At 41.1% G+C, this 26,291-nt stretch overlaps 1 protein-coding gene across 6 annotated transcripts in view; it reads right to left on the minus strand.

The window, feature by feature from the left end:
* The window catches only part of LOC112116495 (protocadherin-9), an 883,541-nt gene that overhangs the window by 519,290 nt on the left and 337,960 nt on the right, over positions 1-26,291 (minus strand). The window contains exon 4 of one of the 6 annotated variants that reach the window (XM_024214006.2): positions 21,018-21,041. The exons of the other annotated variants lie outside the window; for them this stretch is intronic. Coding sequence (XP_024069774.1) covers positions 21,018-21,041 — 24 coding nt within the window. The remainder of the gene's footprint in view (positions 1-21,017; positions 21,042-26,291) is intronic. 6 annotated transcript variants of the gene reach the window in all.

Genomic DNA, 26,291 nt, shown 5'->3' on the forward strand with positions numbered 1-26,291 from the left:
GGGCCCCAAGACACATTTTGGTTGTCATTTTGTAACCACAGATCATCACTGAGGACAGAATCTCAACCCTCTGCACCAAAAGCACATGCCCCTCACATTAGAGTGAAAGGAGTAACTAAATGAACTGTAAGTTGCATGCTCTTATTTATCCTCTGTGGAGGCAAACAGGCTCACACATCTACACTTGTGTTACAACTGCAAAATGCTCACAATGCAAATTTGCTTGGGTCAGGTTTCGTTACAACCTCAAACCTTAGAACAAATTTGTCACAGTTTTAATGATTCCCCTTTTCAATTTTTTTTTTTTTACCTATTGGTTGAAACTGACCTAGCCCTTACTTACTTACTCTTCTGGATTATTTCTTTCACAAACTAATACAAGTTACATGATCATCTCCTTTGCAAATGAGCATGCAGAGGAATAGAGGTTGGCTATAGCTGAACTGAGGCAAAGAAGATGGCATTTCCCTTATGCGGTAGGATAAACAAAATGCTTCAAAGAATTTGCCTGCACTGTAATATCTCCTGTTTTTTGTCCTCAGCCTTAAACCTGCACAACGTCCATCCATGATTGCACTTCATCCTATTAGATCATGATCTGGCTATGGTGAGCTGCACATTTGTGACTTATGTACTTGATTACTCGGCTCATCCTTATATGCAGGAACAATCCTAAAAAACTCCTATTGGTACAAAATGAAACAGCCCATCTACTTTGCAGCATAGATCACTGCAAGCTCATCACCCATATGCTCTGCTCTCTGCACAGGTGCTCTGTTTAATACACAGTTCATCTGAAGGTTTCTGCCTCTATATTCATCACATTAAACTACTCGAGAAATCCTCTCTCCCACTACGATCTTCTGGAACATCTAGGTTTAACTGAAGCCAACAAGAGTTAAGAATGACCCCAGACCTCATTAGTTTCACAACTACATGCAAAACTTGACTTAGCTTTCCTTTCACAGGTTCCTTCACACACACACACACACACACACACACACACACTCACCTGCTCACACAAACCCAAACAAACCTTATAAACTAATCTACCTGTTTTTCTGACAGGCTGGGAAGGAAGAAAGAAAAGGTATTTTATTGCTATTTCTATTTTAAAATGGTTGGGAAGTGCTCAGACATTACAATACTTGGAGCCATAGAGGTACCTGGCTAGATACACAATCTACCTTTGCCCCAGTCTCATTTTCAGTCAGTCATTTTTCTCTACTCAGTTTCATCTATTATATTGTCTATAAATATAATGCCAATAAACTGGGAATCTCCTTAATGTCATGTCATCAAGCAACCGCTGAATATACTCCTAGAAACAAGTACACAAATAAATACTAAAATAAATAAAACTAAGATAAAGTAGTAACTGCATCTGAAACACCAAAACAAAAAAAATGACTTCAGATTATATATATATTTATTTTTTGGGGAAGACCAAACACTACCTGGATCTTTCCCCACTCAACTAAAACAAACAAAACCAGCCTCACCCATACAAACGTGATACACAGCTCTCAGACTAAGTTGCCTCGAAAGGTAGGTTGTAGGAGTGAGAAGACAACGCAACATCATCATCCTGTCAAGTTAAACTTGTTATTTAAAAGCCCTACAGGTGAGTGAGTGCCTTACAGGGCTCCAGAAATGCATAAACTTGGCATTCTGAAATCACTTTCACCTCTGGATAAGGCAGCATCTTTGTGACTCTAGCTCTCATTTTGTTTCTAAATCCAGTCTCATGCACAGCCGAAGAAAGAGGTCTTGTTGCAGTGCAGCTCTAAGGTCCCCAAATTCTTGCAGAGATTTCATTTGCAAGATTAGAGCTAAATTAAAGCCCATCACTTGATGAGCAGTAGAAGCCTGATCTTACAGCCATTGCTGAATAAAATGGCAAATTTTTGTGTTTTGATCTCGTCTTGCTGAAGCAGATCCAGTAATCTCTGCCATATATAATGACATGCCTCAAAGGAGATTTTATTCTCTAAGGCTGTTCTAGGGGGACTGACACCATTTTTAGATGTTACTAAGCCCTCAGATATTCAGTCTTTTGAGTCAGTGAATTTATATTAAGGGAATGCTTTGTAGCTGAGGGTTCAGAAGGGTTTTGTGTTAATTTACATTTCGACCCCATTGGTTGCTAATTCAAAAACATTTGTAGACATCTGTATCGAGCTTTTATGTTGCAGTAAAATGAACAAATTATTTCTCCGATCCTAACCACCTTTCTAGAACACCACCAACCGGAGTGGCTACAAGACGTAATATTGCTTTTAAATAAAATGCTGGGATTTTCAAACTGAATAAGAATGTTGATAGTGCAGGGAACAAATGTCAAGCCCATGACTTGCAAACAACTGAAAAGTCACAATCCATCATCGAAAACTCTAGTTACAAAACCCATATGAACAGTATTAGCAGATAAAAATATCATTCCCAGAACAATTTTCCATTGGCATCCTGTATCAGTTGTCTCTGCTCCGGTGTGAAATTATGGAAGTGTTCCCCAACTGTTCAGAGGATACAAATGCATTTGGGCTTTGATTAATTGCACACAAAACCACAAATGTAAAGCCTCCGCATAGGGAAGTGGGTGGTTTGAACATTTTTTTCTCCTATTACAATAATGTATCAGTTTCCACTCTCTGGGAATATGCCAGCAATACTGAAACAAATTCTAAACGTCAAAGTGTCTGCCAGAAGGGAAACACTCCCATTTTTGGCAAGAAGACCTTATATTTCATATATTGAAAAATGATGATGATTTTTCAGTGCTAACACTTTCCCTAGTATTCTGCACTACTAGCAGCTTTTGTCTATGCTTTTGCTGTACACTTGCATATTGATTTCCTATTTCCATAGTCAATTTATCCTACTCTTTAATGTTCAGTCCCTGTCATATTGTTTTCAGTCACCAGAGGTCTGTTTTTTGCATGAGGTGTCTGTATCATATACTGTACTTGCAACCTTGTAGTTTTATGAAAGATAAATTGCTGGATGAGAGTTTGTCAGCAATAAACAAAGAATCATTACAACAACATTCAATAATTATAACAGCAACCTACAGCAAATCAAGCCCAGTGCCATGGAGCAGAACCTGTTCAGCTTTTTTCACGATAGATTAGAGTTATAACATGAGCTAGTGAGAATATGAAAAGTACATACCACCTATACCCACACACAATTACTGTGCATCTGTCTTCACGAACGAGAAGGGTGAAGTCTGGTCTACACTGCACAGTTAGGTTGACATAAGGAAGCTAGAGTGACGCAGCGTCTGTGTAAATACTGTGTTCTGTGTAGGCACTGCGTGGAGTGTCAGGACCCTGAAATTCAAAATAAAGCCTGCTTCCCCCTCCACTGGAGAGCTAGGCTGCTGGGAGCCCCAGGGAGAAGCTTGGGCAGCTGAACCCTGCTCCCTGCTGGGAGCTGTGAAACTGACACAGCTGCCCCTCTCTTGATGGGGGAGGGGAGGGGGAGAAGCCAGAGCAGCTGGACCCCACTTCCCAGGGGCGAGAAGCCCCGGGTGGCTTCCCCTCCTCGACTCCCAGTGGGGAATGGGAAGCAGGGGGATGGGCAGCCTGCCCGGAGCCCGGGACCCTGGGGGGCAGCCTGGCTACCAGCAGAGAGCTGCTAGTGGAGCTGAGAGACCAGGCTCTCAGCTCCCCACACTCCCGCTCTCAGCTCCCCACACTGCTCACTCCTGGTGAGGACATGCACCACTTACCCAAGGTGGATAGTGTGAACATGCATCTCCACAATTAATTACTGAGGTGGCTGTAATTAGACCTTATAGATTGACTAACATTTCTACTGTAGACATATCCTGAGACATTGTCTTATATCAGACACTAGATTTTTGAGGCACTGAAGAGGAAGAATTTCATACTTTATAGAATTCACACATTTCCATAAAAGGGTAAAGAATGAGTCTTAGGAAAAGGTCAGGGTCTCTAAAGTGAGACGACACCATAGTTAGGCAATGCCCCTATTAATGAAACCTACAATTTGCTAATGCAAAGCTTTGCAATTTGTGTGTTTAGGGAAATGTTTTCAAAAGTGAAAAGGCTATTTTTGAGTGACCAACTTGGGAAACTTTAAAGTGCTTCAAGTTAGTTATCCAGAAATTGAATTACTCAGAAACAGAGGCCAATTTTTGAAAGTGTGTTGTCATATGCTTTGATATCTGAGAAGTGGAAGATGTAACCCAATTTTTAAACACGTGTACCAGAAAATTATTAATAGTAATGGGCAAAGTACATTGCAAACTGATTCAGACTAACCAAGACTGGATACCACTTTAGAGAATAATGGAAATGAAACTGGAACTAGACATTATAGACCAAGCAGCTGGACATCATGTGTGTTGAAGGAGGAGAGAGGGGGCATGATTATCACACTAAAATCTACAGGACTATTTTAAGTAAACAACACCTTCAAGTTTGATTTGGTGAAAGAGTACACAATATTTGGGAAAGGAAAGCATTATTATTGTTAATTATTTGTATTTCAGTAGTACTTAAAAGTCCCATTGCGCTATGCAGTGTAGAACACATAATAAGGGATAGCCCTTGCCTCAGAGAATTCAGTGTAAATAGATTGATAACACAGACAAAGACTGGAGAAAGGCAGAATCTCCCATTTGCAGATGGGGAGCTGAGACAGTGAGACTAAATGATTTTCCCAACGTCACGCAGGACTTCCATTACACATCCAAGAATCAGTTTCAGATCTCCTGAGTCCCAGCCATAATACCATAATACTACCTAAGATTTCATCTGCCTAGTCAGAAATAGGTCGGAATCAGAATTAAAAAAAAAAAAAAAAAGTCTGTGATGTCAAAAGTGTGGACCCTCTTTCTATTTACTGACTTTCAGCTGTTACAATTCCAGAAGAATGGAGAGATGAGATCACTAATAAAGTGTTATGGATGCACCTATAGGCTCAACAAATACAAGCCGTGATTAGTACTGTGGAAAAAAACAGTACACTAGAATGGACATACATACACGCACAGTCAATGGGTTTTTGTTTTGGGGAAGGAAGAAAAAGAAAGAAAGAAAACAAGGCAATGCCCGGGGGTGGGGAATTACAGCTACTCAGCACCAGTGAAGAAGACAGTGATGTTGATATTGGAAGCAGCAGATAACTACAGGATCCAACAGTAGCAGCAACCAGGCATGGAGATTGAGAGTCAATGTTTTACTTTCAATATGCATATCTACTAAAAATGTAGCTGCTCCAACATTGGAGTTCAGCTTATTTAAGCATATGAAGCTGAACTTCTTTGTGGTGTTCCCTTCGTCCCAAACTGACACACACAGCTTCCACTCCAACCCCTCACTAACTGGAGGAACCTAGACAATGTCAAGGGCACCACTGCACTTTTGACCAATTACAGCTCAGCTTTGCATCAGGCAGCGTGATTGGTCTCCTCTTTGGTTCTCTGATTAGCTCTACCCTCCTGAACAAGCAGATATGGGCCAGAACAGGGGAGGTGTGGACAACTCTTCCTCCCTTGCTGGAACAGAAAGCATTTATCTCCCCTTACCTCACCCCACCTATGGGCTGAAGAAGAGGTAAGCAGCTTGCTGTTGCATTATCACCAACACAAAACAATGACTTTTTGAGACCAGAGTGATGCTTGTTGAAAGGAAAAAGCACACTGAAGAATTATAATGGGCATGTGTCCTCTCCTTGAACCGAGGTCTTCATTTGTCAAAGTTTCAATATCCCATTTCACTCACTACTAAGCTTTGATAACAAGGCACTATCAGTATCTAAAAGCACCTTCTGTTTTCTAGCAAACTTCATCCCTTCCTCCTGGCCAGAGTGACACATGCATTTCTCACTTCCGGACTGAACTATTGGCAATTCATTGGATCTGAAGCTGAATGTGAAAATAAAGTGTAAACGCTCCAGATGGTATAGAAAGCATCTGATCACCTCCTCCGTGTTTAGGCAAACCTGTGTTCCATTCCCTTCATTGACTACCCCTCTGCTTCAACTGCCAGTTTAAAGTCTTGGTCCCAAACTTCAAGACAGTTAATGGATTTGACCCCAGTTACATTAGAGATCACATTTCAGTGTATGAACTACAAAGACAGTTGTACTCCTCCAGAACTATGTAGATCAAAGCCAAGACAGAAGCATGTGAGTCAGGGATGAAGCATTCACACTCGCCCCAGAGGATTTGTCTCTTAGACAAATGCACTGAAAAAAATCTCCACTCACTGTTCAATACATTTTTGCTACTGTAACTAGAATGACATTCCTATAGATTCCAAGGTCAGAAGGGACCATTGTGATCATATATTTTGAGCTCCTGCATAACACAGTTCATAGAATTTCTCCAAATTCATTCCTAGAGCAGAACTTTTAGAAGAAAACATCCAATCTTTATCTAAAATTTTCCAGTGATGAAGAATCTACCATGACCCTTGGTAACCTGTTCCAATGGATAATTACCCTCACTGTTAAAAAGTTAGAATGTATTGATGGTTTGAATTTGTCTAACTTCAAAATTCCATCCATTGGATCAGGTTGTACCTTTCTCTGCTAGATTGAAGAGCCCATCATCAAATAATTGTCCCCTATGCAGGTACTTATAGACTAATCAAGTCATCCCTTGACCTTTTCTTTGTTAAACTAACTAAATTGAGCTCCTTGAGTATCCCCACAGAGCATGTTACAGTGACAACCACTCCCTCTGCACCTCTCCTTCCAAAAAAATCCTTGCATTCTTTTCTGTGAGAATTATATACTTCAGTTCCTGTTATGGATCTGTTTTTGTCACTTACTTAACACAGTGGCAGTGTTTGAGCCAAGCTCAAGTATTGTATAGGCATCCTTATCTGAGGTGGGACTCTCAGAACAGATTAGAAAAGGGAACTTCAGAAATTGTGTCTCTCACCTAGTGGATGTTGGATGCATTATGGTCAAGTGATGTTCTCGACCTCAGGAAAAGGATAGCTGACTATTGAGTTTCTGTGACACATCTTGTTGATCATCCAGCTGCACCGGCATTGTTTTAGATCAGTGGCTCTCAAACTTTTGTACTGGTGACCCCTTTCACATAGCAAGTCTCTGAGTGTGACCCCACCTTATACATTAAAAAACACATTTTAATATATTTAACACCATTATAAATGCTGGAGGCAAAGCGGGGTTTCAGGTGGAGGTTGACAACTCGCGACCCCTCCATGTAATAACCTTGCGACCCCCTGAGGGGTCCCGACCCCCAGTTTGAGAACCCCTGTTTTAGATAAAGCCTGTCCTTGGTAAAACACAGTTTGTTCCAGAAGTTTTTTGAGAGTGAATAATGGCTAGATGTGCCCGGAACAAGTTCTTCAGACAAAGTTCTTAAAACACATGTGGATGTTTGATGGCCTGCAAGCAGGTGATTTGGTTTGCTGCCAAAGCCAGTATCTACTTTACTTTATCTTCAGAAGACTGTCATTTGGCTGACACGGTGACATCACTTCAGGAAATACTACCTCCTGAGGACCACATCAAGTGCAATTGTTCAGAGAGCTATGTGCATTATCATACAAATTAGTGAGTGGCACCTGCCAGCTGGCTCAAAAATCTTAAAAAAGGCAAGACCAAAATGCATGCAGGACAGTAAAACTATATCCCCAAAGAAAAAAACAAGGAAAGAAGAGCATGAAAACTGTTCTAAGGCTCCAAATTCTAACTATGGAGAGAGAGAGAGAGAAAAAGAGAGTGTGTGTGTTCAAATGATGATGCTAAGATACTAGTAATATAAAATTAGAAGGCAAAGTAGGTAATGACAAGGAAGTTGACTTTAAACTAGAAATGAATTTACAGGCTTGACTTCAAGACAAAAATACTATGTAGTGCAAATAAATTCTGGAACCAAAGGACAAAGAAGGAATATGTGCAAGCTGAAAAGGTGCTCCTGGATAAAGGACATAGAAAAGTGGCTTGAGAGTTATTATTGCAGGAAAAAAATCTCTGAAGCTCTCAACCCATTGCACAGAGGCAGTGAATAAGTCAAACAAAATCTGGGTAGAATTGCACTAGTAAAGTACTGGTGCATAAATCAAAGAAAACAGAATGTTTATATAAAGCACTAGTTGCAATCCCAAGTGCTATGTAGCATTTTGTTTTAAAAGCTATGATAAGAGGTAGTTCATTAACTGTGGGGCACTGTATGAAGGGAGGAAGCAAGAATTTTCTGCATCCCCTGAAAGAATGAAACTCCTAAGGGCTCTTGAGATTTCAAAACAAAATTTCAGCATGTGACCCCTTTGATGATCAGGACATAGAATGGGGCACCAAACACAGCTGCCTAAAAAAGCTTCTGGATACAATTGCCCTCTGAAGGTCACACCGCAGATCGTCACTTATGACAACAGGAGGCTTGGAATGTATGATAGGAATGTTGAGATCACACAGCAAATTTAATTCACATTCAATTCACGTTTTCAGAAAGTTATAGAAATCATGAAAAGGAGAAATGAGTTCTAGACCAATACATTAATCAGCCAAAGTGCAAGAAGTGAGGACAGAGTAAAATAAGGTTGACTGGGCAGGTCATGCAAGACTAGAGTGATTTTAAGATTAACCTACATATTAATCCCAACCTTATTACATAAACTATGTTTAATATTCCTCAATTAATCTTTAAACAAATATTAGTTTTACTGAGTAGTGTCCTCTCCATATGAGGATTTATTTATTTTCCCTGTTAATTCTGAGGTTTTCCTGGAAATTCAGGCATAGCTTTCAGGTTTTATAGTTCCATGGGAAATAAATTTTAAAAAGAGTGAGGGAAAGTCCATGTTTATGAATTAATGACATTATTTATCATCGGTCACATTCTGCTACTCTTACGCATGCTGAGTAGCACCATATTCCAGAAGAGCCCCATTGAAATCAATGAATACATGGAGTAAGGCACCACTCAGTTTGAGCAAGGGTATTATAATATGGCTCTACAGCAGAAGTGGCAACAAAAGGTATAGTTAAAGTTGCATAATTTTCCATTTTCCCCACAAAGCTGCCCATTTTCATTCCTCTTGGGTTTTTTTAAGACCAAGCAAAATGGTTCAGCCATTAATGAGTATGATGAGAGTGGATGGGAAAAACAAAACAAAGATCAAACCCATACCTTTTCCTGTTATTAAAAAATGACTTTTAGTGTTTTGTGGCTACCGTGTGCTTCCTGTTCTAGTGCTGAGATTGCTTAGTGTATGAGTATAAAGCTGAAGCTTGGCATGGAGTTAGACGTCACTGAGCAGAAATACTTTAGGTATTCTGGTGAAGACTGGTTTAGAATTACCTGAGTTAAAAATCTACTAAAAATTGCACTCTCTGGATATGAAGTACATTTTTCACAAAAAGGCTGAAGTTAATGGGACTAGTCACATGCTTAAGTGCTTTGCTGAATCAAGGTTAAAATGCACACGTAAAGATGGCAACACTGTTTTTGTTGTGCTTGGATAACTTTCCTACACAGGGACAAATGTTTTGCAGGCATGTAGGCCTAGATGCAAAGTTCATTGAAGTCAAGGTGGAGGCCTTCTCATATTCACTTCACATCTTTCAAGACAGGGGTTCCTAAACTTGGTTTGCAGCTTGTTCAGGGTAAGCCCCTGGTGGGCCATGAGACGCTTTGTTTACCATGAACCAAGTTTGGGAACCCCTGCTTTAAGGTATGCTGTGGAATCCCTGCCACATTCTCACCAGCAGGGAAGGAGGAGGGAGAGAGAGAGAGATCCTTATTGCTATGTTTATTTGAAGGAAGCACTGTGGTTGCAGGGGCCATATAAGAACTTAGAGAATTAGATTCTTTACATGTCTTCTACATTAAAACCTACAGGAGAGATGCTCTTTCCTATGGTCTTCCTAAGGTGAGCTGTAAAAATGCCACTGATTGCAGATTTGTGCATGGAGTGGGGTGCTTGCATGGTGTCTAGCCACATAGCTGCACCATGATTTTTTTTTTCCAAACTTTTTTTTTTCTATTAACCAAAAAAAACAAAATAAAAAAAACAAAGAAACCCACACCTTTGTTAAAAGACCATGAAAACTCATAAGGAGAGATGCTCAAAAATAGGAACACTTTTCCCCAGAAATGTATAGAGTTGTCCATATTTTTCAATCAGCTCTGGTTGTGTCATTTTGCGCTCAAGTCAAGAAATGAAGTTAAAGTTGTATATTCAACACCCAAAAAAGTTTGTTCTAACAGGACTTCCAGGCCAAATTTTTATACCACGATTATTTAGATTGTCCATAAAGGTATGTAAAAAAAAAAAAGCTTCAGAAATTCTGAAGTTTCTTTTGATGTTTGCCTATCATCACTGCTTATAAATCACTATCCTTCTCAATCAAATCTATTATATGCTTAAAGAAAGATCCAATATAATAAACAGGCAAAGAGCTCGGATAGGAGAACTAGATGAATTTCCATATGAAGGATGATTAGAAAGCAGAAAAAGAAAAAGCTGAATGTGCTTAATGGTATTTCTCTGTTGTTACAGTTACTGATGCTGTAATATTGGTTTCCCCATTTTCCTTAAGCACAGCAGGTAACAACCTGATTGATAGTTAATAGACAAGCAAATTTGCCAATAAGTTCTTTTCAGAATGGTCAAATGCAAGTTATGCTTGCAGAGCAGGAGAGAAGGAGGGGGACGGAGAAGGAAAGTGGGCGGAGGGAGTGCTACCATGTCACGTAGATGCTGTTGATAAAATTTATAGCTAAAAATTTAATATGTTTAGGACCATGATGAAATGCTTATCATCTGCTTGCATTGCCTGGAGTACTTGCTGATCCCAGCCCGCTCAGCATGTCCTGGTAATGAAATGAAATAGCATGGGCCCTGTGCCTGCAAAATAAAATTCATTTCATTACAGTTCAAGGTTTTTTTCCTCTCTTTCAGGCTGGGCTCAGGAGCTTACAGATCAGACTATACAGAATACTTAATTTTTTCAAACCGTACTCTTCATCTGGCATGAAAAAGATAACCAAAAATCTAAGGTCTGAATTTAGCATCTTATTGGCATTGATCCCAGTAGGGGGTGTTTATTTATTTATTTTTTTAAATATAGACCTCATTGCTTGTAAGCATTTGTTGGGGAAAAATAATCTTATTCAGAAACAATGCAGAGGTTTGGTAATATCTTAGCTCTTCCCCCCCCCCCCGACATCTTCCCTTTCATGTAACATCCTGCATGCCATTCTTAAATGGTGAGATCCTTAGGCTTCATAACATTTCCCGAAGTTAGTAGGCCACAGCAGGATCTACTGGCTCATTTTTTCCATCCCATCTTTGTTAAAGAATAAATCCTAAATTTGAACACTGATCCAATATGACACGTACGACTGAAAATTCTTATGGACCAACATAGCTAAAGAAATAAAGTGGCACATACATAGACTGTTTTCATCCCAGATTCTCAATGCACTTCACAAACAATTAATTATGCCTCATAAAATGTGTGTGAAGTAAATTTTAATTTAGCCAGTCCAAGACAGAAAATTTTGGATCTACTTCTGCTCTGACAGTATTAAAATCAGGATTAGTCTCTTAGTTACTTTTGCAAGATCATGCAGGAAGTCAGTAAGAGTCCTCTCAGTCCCTGATTTGACAGCTTGTAAACTTTGCAGGTAGGGCTAAAGAAAAATAAAGTTTGCCATAGCTACAATGTAATAATTTGATGGTGGTTCAGTTAAAGAGCATGAGGAGTAAGTTTGTCTAGAATTTGTCCCTAAGTATTTCTGGAATTCAATATTAAACAAAACAAAACAAGTGGATACGTTTCCTGTACTATGGAGGCAAATTTAACTCAGAGGCAGTGTGTGTCCCTAGTAATGATGTAAACTAGTGAGGAATGGTTACAACTTCTTTCTTGGGACAAACCAAATCTGTTTTGATAAGGCCCTAAAGTCTATGATTTAATTTGTATTAAGGATAACAGATGGTAACTTTCCATGGAAGTTTGTTGCTATTTTATGAGGAAAGTCATTAATAAGCAGATTTGGCAGCGGGATGAATGGTATGATGGCTGAAGTGCTAGCCTGGGACTCTGGATACTTGGGTTCAATTCCCTGTTCTACCTCCTTGACCTTTTGCAAGTCGCACAGCCTCTCTGTACCTCAGTTCCCCATCTGTGAAATGGTGAGAATAATGTACATCCCCCCTGTGAGGCAGGGAAGCACTAAAGATTGTTAGGCACTCAGATAGCAAGGAGGCCATACAGGTACCCAAGATACATAGATTAAATGCAACCATTTTATGATCTTTAATATGGACGGAACATTGACGTCATACCTCATGGGCAAGATGGGGAGTATGGAACAGAAACAGTTCTGAAAATATTTTCATAGGACGTGTTCAGATGGGATATGAACTACCCTCAGGGCAAATGCCTGGGCTGTGCAGAATCTTCCAGACTGAAAAGTGCTGAATCTTGAGGCTTTTAATTTTAAGTTTTATTTATTTATTGTTAATTAAACACAGCTTGTCATAATTATGATTCTCATTTCATGGCTCATTCTAATCTTAAATGCTCTGACTTGATATCTTTTTTTAACCTCAATCTAATCCTATAATCCCATTTGCTTGTCATTTTCCATAGTCAAACCCACTCTGAGAGCCCTCATTATAGCAAATGAGGGAATGAGTGGGCAGCAAAGTTACATAGTGCCAATTTGGCCTTACATGAATGAAAAGCACAGCTAAATCTAAGGGGGGAAGGAATTTAACACTTTCAAAAGCAGAAGCACATTCAGCAAGGTGCTGCAGAAATTAATTGTTCAACAGGACAGGGTTACTGACCTCATTAAAAACCCCAGTTGCAAGCAGCTACCTGAATTTTTCCTGATGCATGTCTGCTGCCCTCTGATAGCACATCCCTTGTTGGTAAATTTAACACAGGACTTTTGGAACTGCAGCAGAATTCTTTCAACAATCATTTTCCAGGGCCTTGTAGCGATTGTCATTCCCTCCTCCCCATACAGGCGTACACTCCTCCAGATTATTTTAACTACTCCACAAGGTAATGCTTTATATATTTATTTTATTCTGACTTGCAATACTGCCATTTCAGCACCACATTCAAATACTTGATTATGCCCACTAGGAGTGTAAATCTGGGCATCCTACCACTGAGTTTGACCGGCTTCAATATTGGTAGAGGGATGATGGTATTTTATTGCCTATACCACTCCTTTCATTTGCCCTTTGGTTAACTAGTAGTGCTATGGATCTTAATGAACCAAAACATCTTTTCATGCATTGACAAGTCTAGTCTGGCATTAGAAAAGGACAACCTCCCAATTTGGAAATGGGGTACTGAGCCTTTAGCTTCTACTGGTTTGAGTGAAGCCATGTTGATGAAGACCAAATGTTATTACTTTCTGATGTTTGTGCAGCAGCCTATATTTCTCTAAGAAAGTCACTCAGATCTGTAATGACCCTGTGGGGTACCAAGAAAACATCTGCAACTGGCCAGAGGATTATGCCATATTGTAAGAAGGGCAGGCCTGTCTGGAGCACCCTCATGCCTCAGGCTGTGGCATGAAACGTGCACCTGCCTCAGTTTCTCTCCTTCAGACCCCCCCTCTCCCCCAAGATTATTCAAAACATCTTTCCTAGTATAAATATAGCCCTTGTGGGGTTTATTTATTACAGCAGTCCTATGCACATAAATCATAACAAGAGTCCCACAACCATAGTCCAGAATTCCCCCATTATAGTTCAAACAAGACATGTAACATACTGATCCCGCATCCCCTGCCACACTCCCGCTCAGTCCTCTGCTGTCTTAGACCAGGACAGCCACCCGAGGCCTTCCAACTGAAGGCAATTCTGTTCTGCTCAGTAGGAACCATGTATAGCCTTTCTACTGGGAGCACCCCTCACTCTCACTGGCCTTCTCACAGTTCTTGTGGGTCCAGTGGAGATGTCAGTGAGAAAGCTCCTCCTCTGCTCCCCAGTCTTCAGCCCTCTCTGGCCCTTGGCTCCATCTTAGAGCCTGCAGGCAACTCCCTCTGCTGCTCCTCCTGCCCTTTCCAGCCCTCTGGCGCTGGCTTTAGGAAGTCAGCCAGCAAACCCCTCTTGCTGCTCTTCTTGTCTTCAGTCCTTCCCACAGGGAACACCTTCTGCTCCCCTCTGGGACCTTCCCCAATCCCTTAGTCTCTGGCAGCTCTCACCTGGCCTTCCTGACTGAACCAGTTTGCTGTGACTCACTGGGACTCCCTCTCACCAGGTCTCTCCCTGAACCTGTATAGTCCCAAGTGCTTCCCTGTCCTCTTAACTAGCCAAGTAGGAGCACCTGCTCTGGCACAGAGAATCTGGACTTGCTTCTTTTACTGGGGCCAGGCACCCTGTGACCCCAGTCTGGCCATAGTGACCCATGACTGTGTGGTATCAGGATGGTTGACTAACTCACATAAAGAATGAAGCCACATACCCTGAAACTCTCAGGTACAAAAAGTAGTAGACCATCACCCCAATACTTTGCTCTTTGCGCTGTTTCCCCACTGACTACCGAGATCTGTGCAAGCTTTCTGTTCTAATATTCTCACCTCTCCATGGAATTGGCTCTAGCTAGTGGAGAAATTGCTCCTTCCTCTGTGACCACTATGCTCGCTGAAACAATGGAATGCTTGCCCAGGAGTGAGAGGATTAAAGGCAAGAAATATAATTTTTACAGGAGCTTGGCCTTGAATATTCAACATAAGAATGGCCATACTAGGTCAGACCAATGGTCCATCTAGCCTCGTATCCTGTCTTCCGACAGTGGCCAATGCCAGGTGTTTCAGAGGGAATGAACAGAACAGGTAATCATCAAGTGATCCATCCCCTGTTGTCCATTCTCAACTTATGGCAAACAGAGGCGAGGGCCACTTCAGAGCATGGTTTTGCATCCCTGCCCATCCGGGCTAACAGCCATTGATGGACCTATCTTCTTTTTGGAACCCTGTTATAGTCTTGGTTTCATAACATTCTCTGGCAAAGAGTTGCGTGGACTGTGCGTTGTGTAAAGAAATACTTCCTTTTGTTTCTTTTAAACCTGCTGCCTATTAACTTCACTCCTACAAGAGGTAAGAATAACCAGAGGTCTCACTGCTTTCTGAATAAGCTAAAGAACTCATCTGATTTGACTTGGCTTTCCCATGCTCAGTTTCTCTTTCTTTCACACACCAAAAGCAATCATTCAATCAAAAATATATGTCCATCAAGCTTTCTACTATAGGCTGGAAAGGAAGAAAGCATGAGATATATGATTAGTGTTATCTATAATTACATATTTGGAAAGTGTTCAGATAATATAGTGATGCGGGCAAATATACTAGATGAGGGCTGGCAGGTGTAAGGATGGGATAGGAGTTGGTGGTCTCTGTACAGTGGCAGCAGTCTACATTGTAATAGGCATCAAATGATGCACCAAAACAGAATAGGTATGGGGACTGAAGCTCCTCTTCCTGCAGAGTTTTCTCCTGTTCAGATCCACCTTGGAGGGTGGCAGAGCATGCACTGTTGCTACCAATGCAACAACTGTTCTGTGAAGAGCTAGAGAGCAGTTTTACATCACTTTTCACAAGAACTAAAGTTTTTATTTTAAAATAAAAACCTCTGTGCACAATATCTCTAGCAAGACTGTAGATTACTGCTATTAATGTATTTAATCTTTGATTATCAAGCTTCCTGTCATTTAGTTGCTATTCTGTAGATTTTTAGAATAAACCAAGTAAATCCAGGCTAGGAGATTCACCTTGCAGATTACCTTCCCTCTGCTTGTATTTGATGAGATAAGTTGCCTCCAGATTCATTATCAGTAACTGCTACAACCTCCAACCATAATCAAGCACAGATAACCATAAAGTACTATAGCACTGACCAACTAAACACTGCACTAAGGTCTATTAAAGAAGTCTTGATTACTGAGAAACTGAACTCCTCCAACCAGAGCCAAAGCCGCACAAGGTAGTTACAGAACTTATCAAGTCTTGTTTAAACCAAACATATATCTACCCGCACTCTTCATTTTTATTTTTTATCCGTCAACTAGCAGAACATATTTTTTTTAGTTTATCACAAGGTATCTGTCTGTTCCATCCTCCAAGTCATTTGTCACACTCCTCAAGGTCACAGGGGAGTCTCAGTAGGAAAGTATTTGTGTTGATTGATTGATGCTGTGATGCCTATGTCTACTGGTGCTGCTAAATTAGCTCCCCTCAATAAAGTGATTGAATTTAAAAAAAAAACCAAATACACCCTCTTGTGAATCCAGTTAACAAGATTCATAAGGAGGTCTCTGCACCCGAGATCCAAGTGCATTGCCTCGCTAATCTCTGGTCAGCTGCTGAGTCCCAGCAATGAAAAATTTGCCCTAAAATTGTTGTTGAGATAACATCATTAAACATCAATGATTAAAAATGAAGCTTGGGGAGACTAACCAAGGAGGCAGCAACCATTAATTTAATTTCAGGAAAGACAGCTCAAAAAACAAAGCTCCCCTAAACACTTTCATTTCAATGCTTCTTAATATTTATTTAAAATACTCATTAGAAGAGATAGAATCTGAGACACTAAAAATGCATTGCTATATGGACTCTTTAGCTACACAGGAAAATTATGTATATTCGAACTGTATCACTGAGAATATCAGATACATTAGATTAAAAACTGTGCTTCTTTGAATAACCACTTCCTGTTCATCTCTTACAAACTCAATAAACAGATAGAAATGCCAACAAACAGATGGTATCTACAACAGCCAGAGGCACTATTTTAATTTCACAGAGAGGAGAGACCTGATAGTTCATGATTGTAGCAGGCACCAGTGGGTTATGGATTATCATAAAAATCTCCAATATAAGATCTTTGCTTAAAACAAGACAGACCACTCTGGAAAAGCAAAGCAGGTGCCCCAGTTGTATATGCTGAGTACTCATGAGTATGTGTCAAAGCTTCTCCCCAAGGAGTTTATCTCACAGCTCTAGTGACACTAACACTTAAGAAACCTTACTGTTTTACTCCTGGAAAAAAAACCCTCCAATTTCCCCCCTTCCCAAGTGAATTCGGCACCTTCAAATGTGTGAGAGTGTGTCTGCACATGAGTGAGTGTGAAAACCTCTGCATAGGTTCCAAATTCACACACACCGCCACTGCCTGCACTATGAACAATTAACAAACAAATAGCAGTAAAACAAAGTCTGATCTAAATCTTCTCTCTAGGATTTTTCACTGCCTCTGCCCAACCTCTAGGTCTCTATGTTCAGACCCACCCAGGTTGAAGCCTGCATCTTCCCTTGTAGGATATGTCTACACAGAAGCTGGGAGTGTGCTTCAAGCACAGGTAGGCAGATACATGCTAGCTCTACTTGAGGTAGCATGCTAAAAATAGTACCATGGCCATGGTGGCCCAAGCAATGGATCAAGTTAGCCATCCAAGTACAATCCTGCCCCAGCCCCTATATAGCCTGCAGGCTTCAAAATGCTGGCAAGGCTAGTAGAACAGGAAAGCATCACTACCTGTGTGACAGTCTACACTATTATGGTCACCACTTTTACAAAACTGTGTTAAGTCTTGTGCAAAGTATGCTTTGTAAGGTATCTTTGGAAAAGGCATAATCTGTAGACCATTACTGTCCTGTTGAAATGTATGTATCATCATTGTATATGACATTATGAGATTTTGCTATATGTTGGTTACTGAAACATGGTGCGAGTCTGGGAAATGCCCACAGACTAGCTCTTCAGTGGCAACAAAGAAGTGCCTAATATCCAGCCAGGTGTTAAGTGACCATCACCAGCCAATCAGCAGCAGGGGAGTTGTAAGCCAGGGGTTCTCAAACTGGGGGTCAGGATCCCTCAGAGGGTCATGAGGTTATTACATGGGGGTTCATGAGCTGTCAGCCTCCACCCCAAACCCCGCTTTACATCCAGCATTTATAATGGTGTTAAATATATAAAAAAGTGTTTTTAATTTATAAGGGGGGTCGCACTCAGAGGCTAGTTATGTGAAAGGGGTCACCAGTACAAAAGTTTGAGAACCACTGTAAGCAGATTTACAATTAACATGAAAGACAGTTGCTCGAGCACATACACCATGGGGCTGCTTAACCCCCATTACACAGCAAGGATCTTTCCAGCATCTGGAGGAGAGTATAAAATAAGGGAAAGTGACATCATCACTCCACGTCTCCTGCTTTACTTACACTGAAGGAAGACAAAGACACATTTAAACTGGGGAGGGTGGTCATAACTGAAAAGTGTTTCCAGTTAGCACAGACCATTGTAGGTTTTGGGGTAAGAGAAACTGTATTACTTCAAACTTGTCTTAGCTTGATAAAATTTAGGAATTAGACTGCAATTTTATCTTTTATTTCCTTTTGTAACCAGTTTTGAATTTCTATGCCCATACTACTTATGATCACTTAAAATCTTTCGGTAATTAATAAACTTGTTTTAATGTTTTATCTAAGCCAGTGTGTTTTTGATTGAAGTTTGGGGAATGTACTCAGGTTACAAAGGCTGGTGCAAATTCGTACCCTTTGACGGTATGACAAACTAATTAATGAGCTTACTCTGATCAAGGGGGTCTTGAGCAGTGTAAGATGTACATTCCTGAGGTGCAAGGCTGGGGGTAAGAAAATTTGCAGGTGTCTCCCTGTATACAGTTCATGAGTGGCTGTGAGAGCCTTCATGTAACTTTGCTGGGTGTGCTGCTGCATACTGATGGCTGAGTGAACAGAGCCTATAGGGGTTTGCTGTTCACTAGCATAGCAGTGTAGGAGACAGCCTGGGCAGAAGAGTTAAAGGGGGCACAATGGTTCCACAGTCCAGATGGAACTCTGGGGAATGTCACAATCTGTCTTCAGGTCCAACCATTTTTTGCTCTGGCCCAGGAGGCAATTTGTGCACATATCTCCCCGCCACCAAAGAAGGGGCCTCATGATCCCCTAGAGGAGAATAGCCCATAGGGGAGCAGGGGAGCCATGGGTTTGGACTCAGGAATGAAATAGCAAAGAGAAGCTATTGCTACTTCTCTCAGCAGAGCGTCCCCACAGAGCAATGAGAAGGTACACACACTATAGAAAACTCTTGTCTCAGTCCTGTTCTTATTGAAATCATTATGAAATCTGCCACTGCAGTGGGTATGAATCAGGCCCTAAGGAGCAAATCGAGGTTACTCTATGTACAAGGAGGGTAGAAGAAGGGCTTGTGGGGTGTGTGTGAAAGAGGTTAAACAACTCCCTAGAGCTGATCAAAAACCTCTACATTTCAGAAGAACATTCCACATTTGGAAAATGTTGACCATCTCTACCTTTCTCAAGTTCACAATAGGCTTCTGCTCTCACTGAGCAAAATGGTATGTGTGGTGGGGATAGGACAAGGAGGACCTACTAGTGTCACTAGGGGCGGGTCCAGGCACCAGCCCAGCAAGCGCGTGCCTGGGGCGGCAAGCTGCAGGGAGTGGCCTGCCGGTCGCCGTGAGGGCAGCAGGCAGGCGGCTTTTGGCGGCGTGCCTGGGGGAGGTCCGCCAGTCCCGCAGCTTCGGCGGCAATTCACCGGTGGGGATGCCGATGGCGCGGTACCGGTGGACCTCCCGCAGGTATGCCGCCGAATCCACATGACCAGCGAACCGCCCGCAGGCATGCCACCAAAAGCCGCCTGACTGCCGTGCTTGGGGCGGCAAAAAACAGAGCCGCCCCTGAGTGTCACCCATCTTCCCACTTTACAGAAAGGCCTGGGTGGAGGATTTCTTCCCTGTCTCTCCCTACCCAATTTCCACTCTCCCCTTCCCCGCCCCAGTCCATCCAAACCAAAGTCCAGTTTAACTTTCATGCCTCCTTATGGTTCTGGTTTTACCAACCACTGCCAAGAACTAAACAGTTCATACCAAGCGTATCCATCAAATAACTTTCTTGCACAACTGTGCAATAAATCTTTAACACTTTGTTCTTGTTAATGCAAAGACTGCACAAAGATTTGATTTTATGCATGCATGAACAGTCCAGAAAGATGTTCTTTTAGCAATTCAAGACTATGTGAATAGCATATAAGGATATTGTTTTCCCATGGATCAATAATAAAAAAAAAAAAACTTTAGAAACAAAACTAGTATATGAATGTATCTTAATGTTGCTATATCTGCTTATAAAATGATGTTCTTTATATTGGAACATCAACTTTTAGTGGCATGACAAACCATCACACTTCGTTTACTGAACAAATGTTACTATAAATGCAGTACAAGCAAACCTTTAAAACATTTTTAGTTCTCCATCTGGAAGATATAGAAATATGCTCACTCTCCAAATCTAGGGAGAGACAGTGAACACTTAAATCACTGCGATTATTAGGTGGTACTAACACAAATAGTCTTATTTAAATAATTGAGTTAGGTTATTACTTTATATAGACTGGATATCAAATGCTAACTATTCAAAGGAGCACTGACCATGAATAGTTTCTGAAAACTATTCAAACAATTATAAAACATCAACATATTTTTAAAAACCAGGTTCAATTCTCTGACAATTCATGTTCAGAAAGAAGGGCTAATCTAAAGGACAAAGTGTTTACAACAAATGGGTTCAACTAGTTGTGGTACTGAGCAAAATAGCTTTCCCCTAAAAATGAATTTCAGAGACATCATTAGACTTGTATGAAACCTGAAAGATAAACCTGAGGTTATGTGGCCACATCTAATATTTATGAGGAATACCTAACAGTTTCCAGTAGGATAATAGGAATTATCCCACAAGTCATGAGTGAAAATAAACAGAATGTCACCAGAAGGCATTACATGTCTCTCCACATATAGTACAGGATATATAATAGACGAACAAATAAAAAATGATAGAAAGAGTCCTACTATAAAGCAGAGGAAGAATACCCATTATTCTTATTGGGAAAGAGTCCCCTGGGCATAACTTCATCTTTCCTATCTGACGTCTTTTTATAAGTAAACAAAGACATTTTTATATATATATAATTTTTGGCAAGTGAAGGTTGTTTTTCCACTACAAAATAGGATGAAGAAGCTGGCTAGGTAGTAAAATCTAACAAGAGCTTAAAATCAGGGAGGTGTGTAAAGGTGTGTCATAAAGCAATCCCAACTGGCGCACCCTCCTGCAGCAGACCATGGCATGAGCGGTGTGCCCGGCTCAGTCCCTCAGGTAACCCAACCACTCTCCACCAGGCTCTCTTGCTTACCCCTCCTAGGAGCCAGTTTATTATCAAACATAGTGCAAATAGTCTGTAAACAAAGCCCCAAAACACAGTCCATATAACCCCCAACACATGCAGTTCTTAAACCTCTGCTCTTTCCAGCAGGCACCTGCAGCAACCTCTCTGCTGGGAGCCCTTCCATACCATACTCAAGTGTCTTCCACTACACCTAGACTCCTTGTCAGTCCTCTTCTTCTGCCCCAAGACAGCCATCCCAGCACTTCCAAGTAGAGTGGTACCCCACTCTTCCTAGCAGGAATCCCCACAGCCCTCTGCTTGGAGCTCATCTTTACCAAGGGAGATTCCCTCACTCCTCCTCACCCTCTCAAACTGTTCCCTGGATCCAACTCTCCGGTATGGAGACATCAGCACACAAGCCGCTCTACTGCTCCCGTGCCTTCAGCCCTCTCCAGCCCTCAGCTAAGGCTCTCCAGCTTAGAGCCAGCAGGCAACCCCCTCTGCTGCTCCTCCTACTCTCACCTCTTTAATTCTGGCTCTCTGAATTGGGGAGGCCACCTGGAAAACCCCTCTTACTGCTCTCCTTGCCTTCAGTCTTCCCCCAGGAAACACCTTCTGGCTCCAGTAGCTCTCACATGCCTTTTTCCCCCAACTGTCTCTAGCAGCCCAGATCTCACTCTCTTACTGGATCTCCCTGATCCTTTATAGCTCCAAGCACTGCCCTGCCTTCTTAACTGGTGAAATGGGAGCACCTGCTCTGGCACAGGGGAGCTGGATCTTCTTCATTTAACAAGGGCCAGCCACACTCTGACAGTGTGTGTGTGATTTCTTTGCAATAACGGTAGAAACATCTGCTTTGGGACACTTTTGGCAACTGACTGCACTGTACTATCAGCTATGTTAACTATGTGTCAATGGAGAAGAGAGAAGTTGGATGCAGTGAAACCCACATTCAATCAGTAATAAAGAGTTATTCATAAAAAGGTTTGGTTCACAGTAACATTCCAACTTTTGGTACTATCCAAATCAGTCCACCCACTGAGACTTTCCAGAAATGTCTGATACTCCCTGCCCCTGTCTAGGATAGAAACTTTGTCAATATTTCTGCTTCTAGGAAGCACTGAGGAATAAACCAGTGTTATTTTGTTCCCCTCAAGCTTCAACACTTTAGTTTGTGTTCTGGGCTAGGTTTTTCTCTCCTCCCTTACCCTACTGGTTCATTTATCCCTAATGACACCAACTGTTAGGAAAAAAAATACGGAAACAGATAAATTGACCAAGTATTAATGAACTTTCCCCCCCATGAGTACTGTTCTTCCCTGTCTCAGCCTACCATTGTATTGTGAGGTTTGTATATCCAAAAGGCAAATGTACTCCAGCCCTCCATCCAGAGGGGATAATCTTTCCCACCCTAAGAAAAGGTCTAAACAAAAATCAAATGGGACTAACAAAAACACATTATTCAAAATGTCACCATCTCAATCTCTTGATTTTTTGCTCCTAGCTTTATTTCTGCATTGTTCATTTAAACTGTAAGCAATTTGGGCCAGGGATCTGTCTTCAAACCTGTCGGTAAAGCACTTAGCACACAGTTCACACTGTACAAGTGAAAAACAACTCAATAAATAATTATAACAACAAAAACAAACAGTGTCCTCTAACCACGCTGGTTTACTGCATCAGAAAGGAAGCTCTCTCTGACAAGCAGATGGGTGCTCTCTCTCCATCTAATTCCCCACCCAATCTCCCAACATTTCTTAAGCAAGTACCTTCCTTTCTTTCTCTCTTTTTTTTTTTTAAACTCCTCCTCCCAGCCTGTCTCCAAAGCCATCAGATCCAAGGCACCTCAATAAATTATTCATAGCCATGCTTCTCTACATCTTGCTCAAATGTGGGACTTCCTGGCATGCTTCCCCATTAATATCCATGGACATGCACACAACCTACAGAAAATCATGAACATTTGTACGTTAAATCCATAAGCAAATCCCTAGGCCTGCATTAATCATGGGAGTATACAGCGCCAGTTGTCTTACAAAGTATTCGTGGGGCAGCATGTTTTCTTTCCCTTATTCTCACTTTCACTCTCACTCTTGTTTTATGTCTAATCTACATTTTGATTCTATACATTTCGATTCCCACCTTTTCTATTCTCTACTCTGCATATTTATTATAGCTCAGGATGGCTTCAGTGCAAAGACACGGGAGCTGTCACTTGTTCAAAATCCTCCTCCGCCTCAGCCTCACCCCCCTACATACTCCATTCTCTTCACAAACAGCTGCATCACAGCTGTCAGTGTGAATGGCAAAGATGTCCTTTACTGATAAGACTATGCCTGTGGCACAGAGTTCCTTCGAACAGCTAATTAGCGGGAGGTAGGCCACAGCAAGGTTTGGTGCTGTCCATCAAATTTGCTACCAATGTCGACACCATCAAGTGTCCTGTCATGTCTGGCTCCTCATTTGAGGAAATTGGCACACCCTCTTTTTGTGGCTAAGGAAAGATGGTAGAACACAGGTTTAAAAAATATAGAGCAAAGTGGATGCTCATTCTCTACCACAGTGTTCAGTGAATAAGGGAATTTCAAACCTCCTACAGATACATTCGTTATCTGAATGCTTTACAGCTTCTGGTTAGCCATGAAATCCCTATACTGGTATCTCAGAGCTAAGAGGAAATTTACACACACACACACACACACATATATATATATATATAAAGATATTAATATAAATATCAGAGGTAAGAATATTACAGTTGGTGAGACTTCATTTGTTTCAGTGATTTGTAATTACTGTAGGCTGTTCACTAAATTTCTTTTCCCGCCAAAACCATATCTCTAATAAGTAAATCATCCTTGCCTGAGTGTGGAATCTCTGGTGCTCTTTTCTAAAACAAAGTTTCCTCTATGTACCCTGAGCAGTGTTAGGAACTCACAATTGTAATTAGATAAAGCCAAATTCTAGCTAGAATGGTGAACGTTAGACTGCAGAAGCTTTTTCATAAAGCAAGAGGGGAAATTAAAAAAAAAAAAGACAGATTAATAATTAGATCACTGAAGACGACCATGTCTAATTTCAACAAGTTTTACTCAACTGAACTCCAACTGTCACTGAGCTCAATTGCAGTATTTTAGCTACAGCCCTGGGCTTGGAGGTGGTGTGGGTATCTCACAGAGGCACAATCCCACAGGATTTAATTTAGTGAAGTGTTCCTCAACCTTTTTGATACCAGGGACCAGCTTGCTACCTTCCTAAACTGTGAGAGGGAGATCTATGAGACCAGCACCGATCCACGGACTGGTCATTGAGAAACACTGATCCATTGCATTTCAAGCCAGATTGACTACACGGAACATTTTCCAGCCTAGGCTTTTTTTTTTTTTTTAAACTATGATAGATTTTTCTTATTTTCTTAAAATATATACAAGAAAGTGAGACAGATCTCCAGTTTAACATTAGTAGCCACAGGGCCCGGCTTCTGTGATGACAAGGCTTCTAATGAAATTCCATCTCTATTAGTAATTGTATTACTCCCTTTTCATTTTATACTTCCACGGTTACCTCAAGAAACAGAAAACTCCTTTAAGATAACTTGCCACTATTTTCACATGAATGATTTGTCAATCATAGTTTTAAGTTAGCTCCTTAAATGCCAATATGAAATATTATATAAAGAAATATATTTTTTAGCAAAGCCAAAATTGCTGGGTTAAGCATGATGAGATAAGTCAATAGTGATCAGAGAAAGGCATATTTTATATGCCTATAGTACTCCAGTAGATATATGTAACAACTAAAATCTTTTAATTCCACAGAGATTCTAGGCAATCATTGCCAAAATCAACTCTGGCTAGCAAAGAATGTGTATGTATTACCCTGGTGAATACAATTTAAAAAAAGAAATTGTATCTAAGTTGTGCTTTTTTATTTATTCTGTGCTGCAATGTTTTTGGTACAATATATAATGACTTTCACCTTACTGATCCACTCTGCTGGCTATGTTAGTATTGCTGTATCCACTTTGTGTGTGTCCACACGTGAGTGTGTAGTTCAAATGTAAAAAAGAAAAAAAAAAATAGCTACTTGAATAGAAGCAATTAAATTTGATGCTCTTTTTACTGAGAGATATTGGAATGTTGTTATCATTCAGTTTCACAAAGGTGCAGGCAAGAACTTAGTTTACTCAAATTCTCAATGCCAGCAAAGTCTGTGTTATAAATCCAGGTGAAACACAGAATATTTTCTCATTCCATCAAAATGTTATTCCCAATTTTGACTTAAACCTTCTTAGTACTATGTCTTCAGATATCTTAATCAGCCATCTGCTCCCATGAATTTCACACTTGGTCTATCTGCCAAATTTCCTAGGGTAAAATCTAAAATTCACACTTATTAAAACCCTTTCCACTAATCCCCCAAACTCTGAGAGTTTAGATTTCAATCTGACATTGATTTGGGGATTTCATTCCTACAAGGAAAGAAGTCTTATCACAGAAATTCATACACTGCACACAGATCACTTTGTAAAACTACTTCAGGTCATGCGTCAAAAACAGTGACAGGGTACAGCTATTCATACTGAGATCCAGCCTCGTGTGACGTCTAATATCAGTGAGGCATCGTAGCAGAGATTCCAGAATTTGGCAACAGTTGGTTGCTGTATTTGATTCAGTGTCTGATGGGTCTGGGACATTTACATGATGTGGGGATGGGAGGGCAACATGATTATGTATTGCATCTTTTATTTCAAGGTGTATAACAGAAGTCTCTGGATTTAAAACCCTTTTCTAATACAAAACTATACATTTAATTAGATGTGTTGCTAGGTTCTTCTTTCACTACTTACTACATCTACACTGACAAAATTGAAAGCATGTCAACTGTTACTTCTAGGGTTACCATATGTGGAGTGTCCCAAAAGAGGACACTCCACGGGGCCCCGGCTCCGCCCCCCGCCCCGCCCACACCCCCGCCCAAACTCCGCCCCCTCCCCCAAAGTCCTCGCCCCAACTCCGCCCCCTCCCCTGCTTCCCGCGAAAATTTGATTCGCGGGAAGCAGGCAGCAGGTAAGGGGGGGGGGAGGGAGGTGAGGCGGCGCGGCGCGGG

Source organism: Terrapene carolina, unplaced genomic scaffold, assembly GCF_002925995.2.
Source record: "Terrapene carolina triunguis isolate 2854851 unplaced genomic scaffold, T_m_triunguis-2.0 Scaffold18, whole genome shotgun sequence".
Classification (NCBI taxonomy): Eukaryota; Metazoa; Chordata; order Testudines; family Emydidae; genus Terrapene; species Terrapene triunguis.